Source organism: Haliotis asinina, chromosome 12 (genome assembly GCF_037392515.1).
Source record: "Haliotis asinina isolate JCU_RB_2024 chromosome 12, JCU_Hal_asi_v2, whole genome shotgun sequence".
NCBI lineage: Eukaryota > Metazoa > Mollusca > Gastropoda > Lepetellida > Haliotidae > Haliotis > Haliotis asinina.
Genome location: NC_090291.1, coordinates 23,866,145 through 23,882,101, shown reverse-complemented (window position 1 = coordinate 23,882,101; position 15,957 = coordinate 23,866,145). Strand labels below are relative to the sequence as shown.

Here is a 15,957-nt window from a genome sequence, read left to right as displayed (position 1 = left end):
AAGTAAGATTCTTTATGGATAACAACTTTTTGTATTGTATATGGTGCGTCGTTTCAGTAGGGATTGATATACCGTTGTCAAACAAAATCATATTCACTATGTTGTTATCCATAAAGAATTTATGTAGAGATGTTGGATTTTGTAAATCCATCTCTGAATTTGCATTCGATCCAATCAAAAATCATCTCAGTAGAGATGGTGAACTACTGGAAACTGTCATTCATCCAAGTACAAAGCAGGACTTGAAACTGACAAGCGTTTGCACCAGTTTCCGTGAGATCCAGTCATCTGAGAAAAACGGATGTAGATTCTTTGCAACCCATAGGCATAAAAACATGTCATATGTACAAGTATCACACCTGCTTAATTACATAATGTGGCTGAGACAGGACTCGGGTGCATGAGTCATCAATCAATTTATTTTGTTTATGGCGTATAACCTGATAGGTGTTAAGTTTAAATGGCATGTGGTCAATGATTGAAGCTGGGTATTGCATGTTGTCTTTAGCAGACAGGCAGACAGACATATAGGTGTCAATAACCAGACATTAAGCTTTCTCTGTGATAGAGGCTGCTTCTTACAATCAACATGGGTTTTTTTATGTAACAAGTAGATTATTTACTTGTTTGTGTACACAACCAAGATTAGACTACTGCTCACGACCTCATACTTCGAGCATGCATACTGTTTCAAGCTCCGCGAACCTTTTCACTGCGCATGCGTTATGGGCGCGGCGCAGCGCAGCACAGCTGTTGCAACAACTTCTTCCCCCAGCGCTGGGGGAGATTTTGTGAATTGCTTGAAACCCGAATTTGGGTTGTTTTTTTTCCATCGCATTTTTTTCTTTATAGGTTGAATTGGCATTTTTTATGATTTGTTTCGATAACTGCATACCGAAAGGTATCAGATTCTGCAAAGTTGTATTTTCCATTTTTATGTGACCTTTTAGAAAGCTTCGTTCCATGAGATAACCTATCAAAATAATACAACATATCAATAATGCCCTATGTTCCAGGGTGGGCAGTTCTCTCTGGAGGTCTTGATGTTTCTTTTTCTTTGGGAGTAGTGTCTGGCCAGCACTATGTTGCACCATGTTCAGTTTATTAATTTGCATCTCCAGTCCAACATGAAATTTATCATCTCGAAAACGTTGGGATGGGCTTTTCCAGCAAGTTACTTTAACCTCCCATTCCAACCTCCATCCTGTTATTTGTCCAGGGGACATTTCTGTCATGGGGTTCCATTCCTGAAGGTTTTTGTTTAGTTATGTTAAATATAGCAATTTTTGTTAACTGCAACTAGCCCATGTACAACAAGTGTAGTCCCACGAAGCCTAAAATTATTCAGTTAGGTACAGTTCATTCAGCTTATGCCTCAATGATTTTATGGTATTATGGTGGATTGTTGCTTGGCTGACCACAGAAAGGAAGAATCAACAGAAACAACAAAAATCAAGTATGATTGTGAAATATTTCGAAAGGTGATCTATCCCATCTGTATCACTGGTACTATTGGTAAAGGTTGGATCGACCACATGATTCATAGCAACATATACTGTCATATGTTATGTTATCACAACACAATCTCTATCATTTAGCATATTATCAGAGGTGACAAGGTGATATTGTTTATGGTTATTGTTATTCACTGTTCCCAAACACAAAATAAGTAGGATTCTGAGTCAGAATTCTTTTCTAAAAAGGTTGTGCATAGTGAAAGAAACACCCATGCATCTTCACTCCACCGAACACTGTAGTAAGAGCATCAGCATCCTACCCCTAACAGAGTGACCCCTGTCCACTGAACAGTACTCTGTCCCACTTATTTCACGCCCCAATTACCTCATTAATTATGCCGAGGGGTCAAACTGTAATTAGCCTTTGGGATTTATTAGGTGTGAATTTGAGGCCTTGCGGACCGTTTTACCATCACCCACCAGTTATCTCCCCTTGTGGATCTTTCCAAATTGTAAATGTCTTGTAAACATCATCTTTCCAAAATTGTAAATGTCTTGTGAACATCATCTTTACAAAAGATTTACAAGCCCGTAAATGTGAACTTTTTTTCCAGTGGTTGTTCTTCGCCTGAATTCCATATTGATTTTGGAGGAGGATTTGAACCTGTCTCGCAGAGCAATATGGCGTAGGGTCCGGTCATCCCGTGGGGTGGTTTTCCTTTTCCATCCCCGACCATGCCTCATTTTGACGTCACCAGTCACTCTATAGAGATTCCAAAGTCTGGATATCACGCTAACAGACTGTCGTAATGAGTTTCCACCGTTAACCATGCCAACTGCCTCCCCATTTCTGTGCCAGAGTTAAGTGCTGTCTCGCCATGTTAACAATGTTTTTAACTGTTGTGTTTGACAGTGCACATGCATGTAACATGTTAATCTAAGTGCATGTAACTTTAGGAGCACGTAGTGCATGTGCATGGAAAGCATTATGGTGAGTTTGAGTGAGCTGCTCTTCACGAAAATAATACACGGCGTTGAAGTTAGTAAACAGAAATTTTTAATTGCCCTAAGATACATGCGTGCCCTTAAATTTTTCCATGAGTATATTTTGTCAGAGCAATTATCAAAAGACTTTAAAATTTTGCAGAAAGATTTTTTATCATTATTCTGTGAATTATGTATTTTTCAGCATAGTCACATTTGTAGTTATGTAATGAGGTTTCAAATTTTTATTGTAAATTTTACCAGCTTTCAAAACTTTTGAGTGATTTGATTTATTCTTATTGAATCCAAACACATGTATTAAAATGTGGTAATTGTGCCTTAAAGCTCTACACTTACTATTAAACCAAGGTTTATGCATTTTACAACTTTTGGTACCAGATGTATTCTTACCAGCGCTAACAAACATATATGACAAATCATTACAAACAGAATTTACACATGATGTAACATGATCATAGTTAACATTTTCCTTGTATGTACACAGAGTGTTTAAAACAGATGAATGAATATTATTAACAAAGTCATCTGAAAGTTTAATATCAAACCTGTTAACATTAGTATGGGGTGTATGTACTTGATGCTTCTTGTCATCCTCTATAGACATATCTTTACACTTAAAAGAGAATGTCACACCATAATGTACATCTCAGTACACTCGATCAAACTTGCCCACTGTTAAGAGTCTTGATGCAGGACAATATGGTAGCAAAAGCAAAACAGTAATCAACAGTACTGGCATCCCTACATGTTAACTTCTCACAGTCCTTGTCATCACCAAGACAAACATTAGCAATGAATAATCCAGTGTTCTTACACAACTCTATTAACTTCTTCCAGAGTTGTCAGTGTGTGCATGATCAAGTGGGATGCTCATATTTACAAGCGACTGAACATTAAAATAGCTGTTTAGTGTCGCTGTTATAGATCTAAGAAAGCTCATCAATTTGTACGTGATCCTGTAAATCTTTAGTATGAGCGTTAAAGTCACCAGTTCTGCACACATTATCAGAGACATTCGAGTATTTGACCATGTCATCTTGAAATGCAGTGAAATGTACTGGTGAGACAAATCTGCTGATCTCCAGATCACATGCAAGATATGTATCACAATGTGTCTGAAGTAGATTTTGTTATAATTTACACCCACATAGCAATGTCATGTGAAGTATCAAGCATACTAACATGCCCAGCAATTGTTTGACTGATTGCTAGAACAAGTCATTCTAAAGTTGTTACGAGTGTGTATTTTCTGTATAGTTTGCTATTAATTAACAAATAATTACTATTGGGTCACAACGTTAAGTGTTTTGAATAATAAATATGATGGATCACATTTCGTATAATAGATGGTGAGCATTTTTGAGATTTTGGAAGCAGGCTGTCCTGAAATTATCTGCCCTTGGTTTTCTATTTGTTACTCTTAGGAGACTGCAAGAAATTTCTACAGTGTTGGCAATAGTAGTGTGCCCGAAATTTCTAGAAATAACTGAGAATATATATATATATATAAAGGCTAGTTGCCGTGTTAGGGGGACACGGACACAGAGTTTAACTGGAGTAATATCTTTCTGCATCTGTCAACACCTGATGTACTACTGCCTGACCGCTCACTATGTTGCATTCTGCATAACTGTTTCTCTCTCGCAGTAAGACTTTGGTGAGTTTGCTATATTTTATTTTGTGACCCATTGCCTTAGATTTTTCTCATTTGTATTGAATTTGAAATCAGTATTGTGAAATTGACTTGTGACCTTGTATAACTTGCTCTCTTTGCCAAATCATACAATATTTGAATGTTTTTTGACTTGTCTTTCTTCTGTTTTGCAGGTTCAGGGGGGATTTCTTATATCGTTTCTTATTCTTAACTGTAACAAAGTCCAGATGTGTAGTTTATTTATTGTATTATTTATATATACTGAATGTCAAGGAATGTTAATGTCAATATCACACGTTTTCATTTCAGTTAGGCACAAAATGTCATTCTAGGATATCTTTTGCACAAAGTCTGGGTTTATACATCCACGCTGTCGGGAGCGGAGATTAGGTGTGGTTTGCATATGCTCTATGTTGTCATACCTTGTGAATGATGTTGCTGTCGATGTAGAAATGTTCAGTTCCTCCACTCTGTGTTTCCTCCTTAGAGAGGTGCTTTTGGAGTATGACTCAGTTTCTCCCTGAATATACAGTTTGTCTCCAATGTACAACTTGTCTATGAGTCTCAACTGTGTCACCTGACCTTGCTACCTTTCTCTATACAAGATAGAGTTGCTTCCTTCTTCTATTTCTTTCAAGAACTGTTCATTGATGTGAAACAAAGTAACTTTGAGATGTTTGTAGCAAGATTGACTTTCTGTGTTTGAATTCTGTGAACTTTGCCAGAATAAGCCCGGGTCTAGTCCAGTGAACAAAAGTGCCTATACTCTTCTCTTGCATTGTAGCTTGGTTATTATAAACTCGTGAAGAACCTCTTCACAGTTTTCTTCAGAGTTTTCTTCAATTTCCCTGAATATTAGATTATCTCGCATGGAGCGAGACTGCACATCTAACAGTTCTTTTCTGTTCTTTTAACTCATATACTTCTGACTGTCCACATCCTGCTGGATTACCTTTTACTTCACTCAGCTGTTGCTTGATCATATCTACAACCAGCCTTCTCTTCCTTGCGCTCTGTGTCTCGAAAGACAAACACTTCTTCAATGCTCTTTGCTGTCGTCTTCAGAATAGTTATGTCTGTCTCTTACAATTCAATTCGGTTACATAACTGACTGATTGACGACACATTCTTTTCTTGTGACTTCTGCTTAGTGTCCATCTTGTCTAGTCTTTTGAAGAGATGGCTGCTGGTCTGGGGGACTAGACATATATGTTCTGGGGATGACATACTGGGGTGACTGAGAGAGATGAAGTCAGTCCAATATTCAGGTTGACTGTTTGGGCAGGTGCTCCTGAGTAGAATGACATGTCTCTCAGGTATTCACATTCCTGGCATCTTTTAGAGCTATCTTCTTCACCAGAACTGTAGGATAATTTCTTTGTGTCGTCTTCATTTTGACTAAGTTAAAGGTCACATGCAATGCAAACCTCAAATTTGCAGATTCTGATTCATTTTGTTGTTAACTTATATTAAATGCAAATTCAATTTATAAAGATGAAAAATGACGCGATTAAAAAGGTCCACAAAATCAGGAGTTCAACTGATTCACTAATTTTCCCCCAGCACTGGGGGAAAAAGTGGTTTTAACAGCTGTTCTGCACTGTGCCAATAGCCCATGCAGAGTGATTAGGTTTGCGTGGCTTGAAGCAGGGAAGGCAACTTGTAAAAACACAAGTGATGCATGCAAGCATTATCACTGCAGTTGACGCTGGTGAACAAGAGATGTTTCTTGTGATTACAAACATCATGGGTCTACAGTAATAAAAAGAATGTGTAGCATGGAAAATACTAATTTCATCGTTAAAAATTGCTCAGCTTGAAAACTGAAATGTTTTAATTCTTGTCTATGGAAAAAAACATTTGTTTGTGATAATCAGTCTCTGTCACAGACAAAACTCTGTGTCTGCCTGTCTGCTGATGACAATATACACAACTTCAGTCAGTGACCACATGCAATTTGAACTTAACATCTGTCAGGATAAACACCATAAACAAAATTCATTGATTTATTTAATTATGTCATTACACAGACAGGCAGGTGTGATACTTGTACACGACGTGTTATTTTTTCTGTGGGTTGCAAGCAAACCAAATCCATTTTTCTCAGATGAGTGGATTGGACTGAAACTGGAGTAAATCCAGATTTTCAGTTTCAAGTTCTGCTTTGTACTTGGACGAACAACAGTTTTCAGCCATGCAGTAATTCACCATTTCAGTATTTGTTGGTTGGATAGATCACAAATCAAAAACCCTAACATCTCTATATACATTCTTTGTGGATAACAACATCTTCTATTGTATATGATGTGACATTTTGGTATGGATTCTAATACAGTCTTGTTTGACAATGGTGTATGAATCCATAGCGAAACGTTGTGTGAAAGAAGATGTTATCCATAAAAATTTCTTACTTTCTTACCTCACCATACTTTTAAAGTGCCTTTCAAACAGATCATCTCACACACAAGAAGCACTCAGGGTATCAGCAAATAAACCAGCCAGTGAAAAGTCTTCGTTACACTTGAATGCACACCCAACCTCCCCGACCAGGTCCGGTCTTCTGGGTGCTCCGTTTCAAGAGATGTAAGCCCAAGTACGATATAGAGTGCTTTTGATTCGCGATTGTGTGCTTATAATGTTGGTTATATTTTTTCACAACCATCAATGGATATTATATGTCATGAATAATTTATAATTGTTTCTAATTGTTTCTTTTTGGTTGCATGTGATCTTGAAGTAACTGAGTCACCATGTAAGCTGAGCAGGAGCTAAAAACAAACATGTCCGCTCAGTTCGATGACCCAAATTCAAAAGTCTCATAGGAGACTGATGCTGAACTGTTTCCTTGCTGTCAGTATAGATTCGTATTTGAAAAAACACAGGTGTGCTTACTGAAGTAAACCCCAGCCTAGCAACACCATTTCCATATCAGCTCGATTGTCAAGGTACGGCTACGCTTAACAATACCCTCTGTATTGATAAATACCCTCTGTGGCAGACGCATATCAGGTATGGACCAGGCAGGGGATTCTTATAACAGTAATTACTCCACATACCTTGCGACACAGTATTACCTCTGATAAAAAAATTGAGCAAATGTATGTTAAATATGGGGGTCATTGAATGATGGTCAGTGACAGTTGGACCGCAAATAATGCCATAGGCAGTATTGCAGCAGTAGTGTCATTGTGTATACTACTGTTTCAGTTTTGGCTTATGGCTTCTTTGTTGATATGATCATGTGTTCTTTGAAAGAATGGTGATGATGTTTTCTTTGTTGGAGTTTGTTGAAGCTCATAATGAAGATTGAGACATTTGGATTATCAACAGGACATATTTTTCTTCTACATTTTTAAAGCAAAACAGGAGGTATGACTGTGTTTCTGGGGGTGAGACAAATGCCACAAGACAAAATGTCTTGGGACAAAATCCCACACCAAAACAATCAATAGGACGAAAGATCCAGTTTTTATGTGTTATTGCTATCCACTTCAGCAAGAACCCAGTGAGTTCATAATCATGCTTTCATAACAGTGGCTGCATCGATAAATTGTTTCAATGTGTGGTGATGACAGTTTTAATCAGTGTTCTAAAATGGAGTACTGAAGAGCAATAAAGGAATTAGATGGATTTTTGTACATCAAGAAGGTTACACATTTGAGTGGTGTTAGGTGGAAATGTTCAAGAAAAAGTGCATTAAAAATATATTGTTAGTCATTTGCACACTGTTGGGATTTTGTCCTTATCTTACATACTTTTTGTTCTGTGGGATTTTGCACAGGTGAGTTTTTGTCCTAACCTTCTGTTTCTCTCCAATTTTCAGAAAGAAGTTTTCTTCATCAAAGACTGTTGATCAGGCTGACATTAAGTATATGGATCGAGAACCAAGTACTCTTATCTCAGATACAACACAGACAGTGCCTGATGCAACCTCTAAGGGCCAGAAGAGACAAGGAAAAAAGAAAAAGATGACAAAAGCACAGAGAGCACAGGTGAAGCTACTTGGATCATTCATACTAAATTTCTGCTTTACAGATCTTGTATTTTACATATTGACAAATACAGATCTTAACCACAAACCACACCCTGTTTTAAACAATTACTTGACTTTCATTCCATTGAGCTTGAAATTATCATTGTTTGTTAATGGCTACTAAGATCTTTCAAACTGAATAATTTTGGAATAGTTTCAGGTTTATGATGAAAAAGGCAGTACAAGTATAATTAACAGGAACGAGAATTAATGGCAGTGCATTCATAAATACTTTTGGAAGCTGGCAGGATTTTGGCATTTACAACTAAATATTTTACCAGCCCTTCTGTACCACTTTTCAACTGCTCAAAAAGACTGTCTACCCATATCATATTGACCTTGGATAGTTAAACAATGTGGTCATCCAATGAGTCATGGCAATAGGTAGCAGCTCCCAGAATTAAAGGGGCTCTGATTCAGAGCAATTAATGCTTCCCGCCAACGGTCTAATTATGAAACCAACCTGCAAGCTGCTCACCAGGTGTCCTCCCGCCTAGCCCAAAATTCGATTTCCACTATTTTCGCTTTGCCCAAAATCTATTTTCCCCTATTCCCACTAAGTCCCAAGCCCAAAGGAGCAGTGTTGCTACACAGGATTAATGCTGTGAGTTATAGTCTGTTTCCCTGATGCCTTGAGTGAGTGTTCACTTACTATCTTTAGTGGTCACTCAGTATCATCCAGTTCATAGTATGAAAACTCTTCAGTCTAAATGGCAAACGCACAGGTACAAGTTAAAGATATTGATAACCATAAAGGTGGACAATTTGTAGTCTACAACAGCTTTCAGTTCAGCATTATGAACAGGCATAAGGACACAGGGTATTGGCGCTGTAGACGTTATCCCAGGGGTTGTCGAGCGACAGCTATGAAACAGAACGCTGCCTTAGTTAAGTCAAACCACAACCACAACCACCAGAGTTGAAGTTACCAAAATTGTGAGCAAGATAAAGAAAAGAAACAGGGAAGAAGTGACCTCTGTTTCAGCAATTTACAAAGAAGAGCTTGCAGGTGAGTGTGTTTTCATTTCACTGCTGGAAATATTATGAAACAGCCATGTTTTAGACAGTCCATTAGAAACTGTTATATATGACTGAATTTGAACTTTTTTTTTGTCGTTTGTAAATCATTCATTACTTTTATATTATATACTGACAGGCAAAAGCAACTTTCTGTTGCAAAATGTATTGTAATTTCAACATATAAAATCAGTATCAAATGCAAATTGTTCCATTGTTATTGCCTCAAACATGAGTTTGATTACCACAAACAACTGCACCCAAACACAACTCTTTACCACTTTGGACAAAAAACAACAAAATGCATGTCTTGTGCATGTAAGGGTACAAGGCACGTGCATGTACGATATAAAACCGCCCCACAGTTCCTTGCAGATCGCACTTCAACAGAAAAACATTTAACAATGCCAAGGTTAACTCCACTATGAGTGACGCTGCAAGAATGTGCCACTGTATTGTTGGGACCATCAGGAACCTTCGTCAGCATTATTGACAGACTGGCCAGACCTCAGACACACTCAGGACTGGCATTCCAAGGGTTACAACTGCACAGGAAGATCACCGTCAGTGACAGTGACGTCATCAAGGGCAAAGGCTCTCGGTCACCCAGTCAGTCGACAGACAGTAACAAGAAGATTACGTGCCCATGGTTTCATACCATACCGAGGAATGCTGCTGACTGATGACATTGTCATCTGAAATCTCTATTTTGACCCCATGTCGACCAAAATAAGTCAAAGTCTCAGTTAAAGCTGAATTTTTTTAACTGAACATGTGCCAGTGTCATTGATTAACAAATTACAACATTCATATTTCACTTTGTCCTTGTCATTTTTTTAAAGCTGTCAGATTGTACCAGGGGAATGTTTCTTTTGCCCGTCAGTTTATTTATGTACCCTTCTGCAATGTTTTTCTTTAGATATAATCTTATTGATATTGGCAGGTTATCACAACAGTAATTGATCAGACGAAACGGAACAGTTGGTGCCAGAATATCCAACATTGATTCTTGCTCATCATCCTTCTTCTAAAGCCATGCCAAACTCCATCCTGCACTGCCCAAGACGAGAGACGACATCAACCTGACTGGTGTGTTGTATGAGACTACAGCTGGGGAGAATTTCATTATTACTGATGACACGGACATGATCATCCTGGCTACCCAAGATAACCTCTGTCATCTAGCTACAACAGACTATATTAAAGTACAATGAAACATCTGTGTGTTTGAACTGTAATACCATTGTGTATGTAATTCATCTGTTTTAACAGATTAATTAGTACTTCATGAATAAAGTTTATATATCACAATTTGGCACCTTAACAATATAACTGAACCGATAAAACCGATTATTCGACAGTTGTTTATATGACAAACTTATGAAAAGAGAAATGTTTTTCAAAGATCTCCCTCTTAGATAAACATTTCTAGTGCATTTATCTTGTAAAAGAGGTTATTCTTGTATAATTACATTTATTATAATTGTTAGCCACCATTTCAAGCTCTCTGTACTCAACAAATATCTGTGCTATGGTAGTTGTATCATGGGCGTGTGCCCCCCTTACGAAATAAACACAATCTGATGAACTTTGTTCCTGAGATTTCCGATGTTGACATCAAGTGGTCAAGATGTTAAAATTGTATTGTAGACTATTAAACATATTTCCTTCACAGCTGAATGTAAAACCAGTCAAATAAGGCCATGTTGGGCTGGTGTGGTAGATACGCACGTTTCTACTCAAAGGTGTATTATAAAGTTTTGGTTTGAAATATTAAAAATCGAATTACACTGCCTTCCTCACCAGTGTTATCTATTCCTATAAAAGCTTGATGAAAATGGTAAGCATACATGGGTTTCAGATATCCGCCACATATTTTTCACAACTGGTGTTTCATATGTTTCAATAGAGCAAGATGCTGGAAAAATACAAATGTGTAACAGCACTTTTGCATGAAGAATCCGTGATATATATTCCCAGATTTGGCATGACTCTCTTTGTACATCCACAATCTTAAGGAATTACTTGACTTTAGAATACTATGTAAATATTTTGTTCCGAGAAACGCGTACCTTTCACATACAAATAATACATGGTACTCATCTTTGAGAACATATTGCATACAGGAATGCTTTCATTAGTACAGTGTTCTCAATAAATTAACTTTAACCTAAGTCAATGCAATACATAATTTACAGAATGTATGAATCAAGGTGTTATGACTTAGTACCGTAAGGTTTTATTTCAGGCTGTTATTTCAAAAGTCTGTTCTCAGTACATAAACTACCCAAACAATAACTTCTGTCGCTATTTTCATGAAACATGTCTTTTCCTTTTCATGAAGATGTACATATGTTCTTCCTGTCACGTGTTATAACTATGTCATCACAATCAATTGTCCTTTTTGTCACATGGCCAAACTACCGAATAGATAAATTAAATTGAAATGAATCAAATTGGTGCCTCCGTTTCGATGGATTCTTGTCTTCATCTTCATTGGAAGTTTCTGCTGCATGATGTAAAATCAGCTGGTATTTGGTATACAACCAAAGAGGATGCCACCGGCTATAGTCACATTGGACGTCATGCACGTGACACCGCCTCTACTTATTAACTGTCTGGTGTTTGCGTAATAAGCAGAAATCCGAGGTCATTTTTCACGTTTTAATTGCAATTTTACAAACTTTTTGAGACATTTTGATACATATAGTGATCTTTAGGGTGCCCTTTTCCATATATCAAAAATAGTTTTACGCTAGTATTCTCCTTTGTATATTCTGCCAGCAGATATGTTTTAATCGAATTTGAATTGACTTTATTATCTAAAACAATGATAATGAATCAGGAAACGTTTTTGACAAACTCGCAAGTGGTCAGTCAATCTTCACAATTGTTTCGTCTATAAAAATGACAAAAACCATTGCAATGAACAAGACAAATCCTTTAAATATGTCTGCCTCTACATTTCATAAGATGTACAAATCATTTTCATTAATATCATCAGTTTTACTTATAAGTTGGAATTAAATTGCTGTTTATTAACCTGTTCAAATGAAACAGCAATATTTATCCCAATGTATTGAATATTGTACATCAAAGCTAACTAAAGCACATGTTGCAGTAATGGCTATGTGTGATCTTCTAACACTTGTGTAGAGGCTTAAAATGTGGTATAATACACTTACTGAGTCAGTTTCCCATGATAAATGTTATTCAAACACAGAAAGTCTTTCAAAGAATAAAAAAACATACCTTATATCCACATATGATATAGTGGTGAACATGGATGATACTGAAATCAGTTTCCTGAAAAAATATCTGAACGATATGCAAAATATACATCACAATGCTGAAAGTGCAATCAGAATGGTATGGCTATTGTGTTTACTCTTGTTCAACCGACCTTCACCTCAAAGAAATTGCCTAATATGTGCAACAATGTTGACATGTGACATCACTACCGATGACCAATTTCTTTCAAAATGGCGGTTTCACTGACAAGGATACACTGGATTTTGTGAGGGCTCTTTCCTTGATTCAGGGATCTTTTGTACATAAATGTGAGATGTAAGTAATCAGAATTATTCTGACTATCTGTGTATTGTTATATGTTTTTATCATTTACATTGTAAATGGCGGAAGATGCCAGAAATGCTGACAAGTACCGTTGTTGTTCTGTGTGATTTTGCGTCAGTGATGGTGTCATGCTGCACCAAAAGTTTCACAGTTTCTTATGAATTATCACATGATTGCATTGTATCTATTTTTAATTTGCTGTTTCTTGCTATGATATTCTTCAGCTGAATATTCTAAGCCTATTGAGCCACTGTAATGATTACAGCAATGATTACATGGCTGTATGCTGTAAAATTTCCTAAAATGCTACGCAGTGTAAAATCAGAATTTTTCTTTGTTTACATTTCAAACAAGCGCTGTCTTTCGAACACAGCATTTGTTTTCATTCCAAATATATTTTGTTTCATTTTATCTCGACATTTGGTTTTGGTGACAAAGACCACTTAATTTGATTGTTTGGGGAATTCAATAATGCATTTGTCACAGCAGACTATGAAGTAAACATGATGTAATGGGCGTCTCGATACCGGCCTTCTCGAAGTGTGATTTTGTAAACACTATTCAATATGGCGGAAAGCGCACTTCGGCGTTCGTGTAAGTGTATTTTCAAAAGCATCCCAACTGATTCTGGATTCATCTGTGACGTTTCAGAATTATCATTACTGGTTACATGAAAATTTGATATCAGTGATTATTAATATGCTATTTTTGAAATTCAGTAACCCCAGTTATTATTTGATTTTCACATTTCAAAACACACAGCAAATAACATTCTAAACTGTGATTTTGTATGTGTGAAAAATGGTGACATTTACAATGAAGCCTATGTTGAAAGGCAATTTTAAGTACTTTAGCTTGGTCTGAGATAATAGTGGATGGTATCAGGAAATGTAGTTACAGCCAGTTTGGGGCTAAGCGGGCGTGAACCAACCAGTCAAGTAGTATATACAATGGGGGTTTTAAAACACTTTCAAGAAAAGTCTCTACAAAGCCTTATTTACTAAATAAGGCTTTGGTTGGGCCCTTAGCTCTTGCTACTATTACCCCTACTACATAACGTGTGTTGGAGGTAACACTGTGCCGTACGGTACGATCAATAATTCTTCTCTTACCCGGCCTATGTTACGTTTACCTCGATGAAACAGTTTAACGTGAACCGCCTATGATATCTTTGGTGTTCATAATAAAGGCTTGCTGGGCTTTTTGTATCCCCTGTTCTATGTACTTTTTTTTCTCGTCCTCGCTGATAGCAGACTTACGAGACTTGGATCGAATATCTTGTTTCATTCCGTTATATTTTGTGAGTTCAGAGAGGATTGAACGAAACTCCTCTTCTGAGATCTTACTGTCAGAGAGTGCCGTGGAAATACGCTCACTCACTGTGTTGAGCTTTGCTTCGGCCAGAACCCTGATCTCGTCGTGTTTCAATACCTTATGATGCAGTCTGCGTGATACTAACTTAAGCGCCAACCCTAACACCCCTGCCACCCCAGCTGTTATTTCAATACCTAGCACTATAGGTGCAGCCACGATGGTAGCTAACAACCCAACACCTGCCGCCCCTAGTCCCATGCTGGTTGCCATAAGGGTAGTGTCAGCCCCGTCCACGATATTGAAAGCTCTATGGTACTTTTTACAAAGTGCTTTCCGCGTGTCACGGTCTTGTTCTAGTTGGCGTTTCATATCACATAACTGCCTCAAGCGGAACCCATCTACGGTTTCCAGCGTCTTCGCTACTTCCTCTACGACTGGGTACAGACCCATCTATAATATATATTTTGAAAGATATTTTAATTGGGTTTCAGTTAATATTCTATAAATTAATTTGAAGTCTATAAGTTCTAGACTACTACTCAGGGTAATAGGTGATAATCTAATAGACTTTCCTGTTGTAATAAAAACCCCACTGAGGTTTATTAAGCGGTTTATAGAACCACCGTGGGTATCCCGTTGCATAACAATACGACAATATTGGCCTTTGTGTTCGTCAAACCAGTGTATTGACACCCCGGGTAAAATTTGGTGTACTCTTGAGGTGTTTTCATTGTCTAAATTACTAAAGAAGACTTCTATGATGAGTGTGAAAGGGGAGGATATATCAAGATATATGTTAAAAGAATAATTGATAAATGCTAATTTATTTTTTACTGCAGTCTTTAACCTATTTTTTTCGGTATTAGTAGTTGCTATGAATACCCTCTCCGGAATGAAATCCCCGGCCCAGATACCGTTGTTCCTAATCTTAGAGATATACCCCGTATCTGCGTCTATTGTGATATAAGGTGAGGCGAGTGTTAAGTTGATCAGCCATTTGGGCTCTTTTAAATCTGATAACGACACCAGTCTGTACACGTTGTCTTTGAAGTGCAGGATATATACTGAACATCATTGAAAACGCACCACCCCTAAAATTGTGGATTTCTAAGAGCAGAAGTGAGCAATCTATGTAAATTTTACATATTTGTGTAGACCAATGTTTGATAAAGAAAAGAAGCAAAAAACAATCAAGCAAAACAGTGAAGATTTAATGCAGCTGACAATGAAATAAAGATGGGGTCAAAATGGAAAGTCAGTAGCGTGTATGACCCCCGTTAGCAGCAACACAAGCTGTGCAACGTCTCCTCATTGAACGGATAAGTCTCTGAATAAAGTCCTGAGGCACTGCATTCCACTCTTGCTGCAAGGCATTGTCGAGTTCCCCAAGGTTGTTGATCTGCGGACGACGTGCGAGGCGTTGGCCGATGTAATCCCACAAGTGTTCGATGGGTGACAAATCTGGTGACAATGCAGGCCAATGAAGTAGAGGAATGTTGTTGTTAGCCAGATACTGTATCGAAACACGTGCAGTGTGGGCTCGTGCATTGTCATGTTGAAATGTGTGCAGATCTTGATGCTGGTGAAAGAAGGGAACGACGTTGTTCTGAAGAATGTTGTCACGGTAGTAAACGGCATTCACTCTGCCACGACAAACAATCAGAGCGGTTCTGTGGTGATAACTTATCCCTCCCCACACCATAATGCTGCCTCCACCCCACCGATCGGTTTGCACAACACAATCCTGATGATAACGTTCACCCCGTCGACGCCATACCCGTAGACGCCCGTCAGCATTTTGCAAGTAAAAACGCGACTCGTCAGAGAACACCACACCATGCCAGCGTCGTAACAACCACACACGATGCTGTTCAGCCCATTGTCGGCGTTCACGGCGATGC

The 15,957-nt window shown here is 37.9% G+C and overlaps 1 protein-coding gene across 2 annotated transcripts in view; it reads left to right on the top strand.

Annotated features, from left to right (window-relative positions):
- LOC137257620 (microtubule-actin cross-linking factor 1, isoforms 6/7-like) overlaps nt 1-15,957 on the top strand; it is a 229,169-nt gene that overhangs the window by 45,125 nt on the left and 168,087 nt on the right. For both annotated transcript variants that reach the window (XM_067794946.1, XM_067794945.1), the window contains exon 2: nt 7,940-8,108. In XM_067794946.1, coding sequence (XP_067651047.1) covers nt 7,940-8,108 — 169 coding nt within the window. The remainder of the gene's footprint in view (nt 1-7,939; nt 8,109-15,957) is intronic.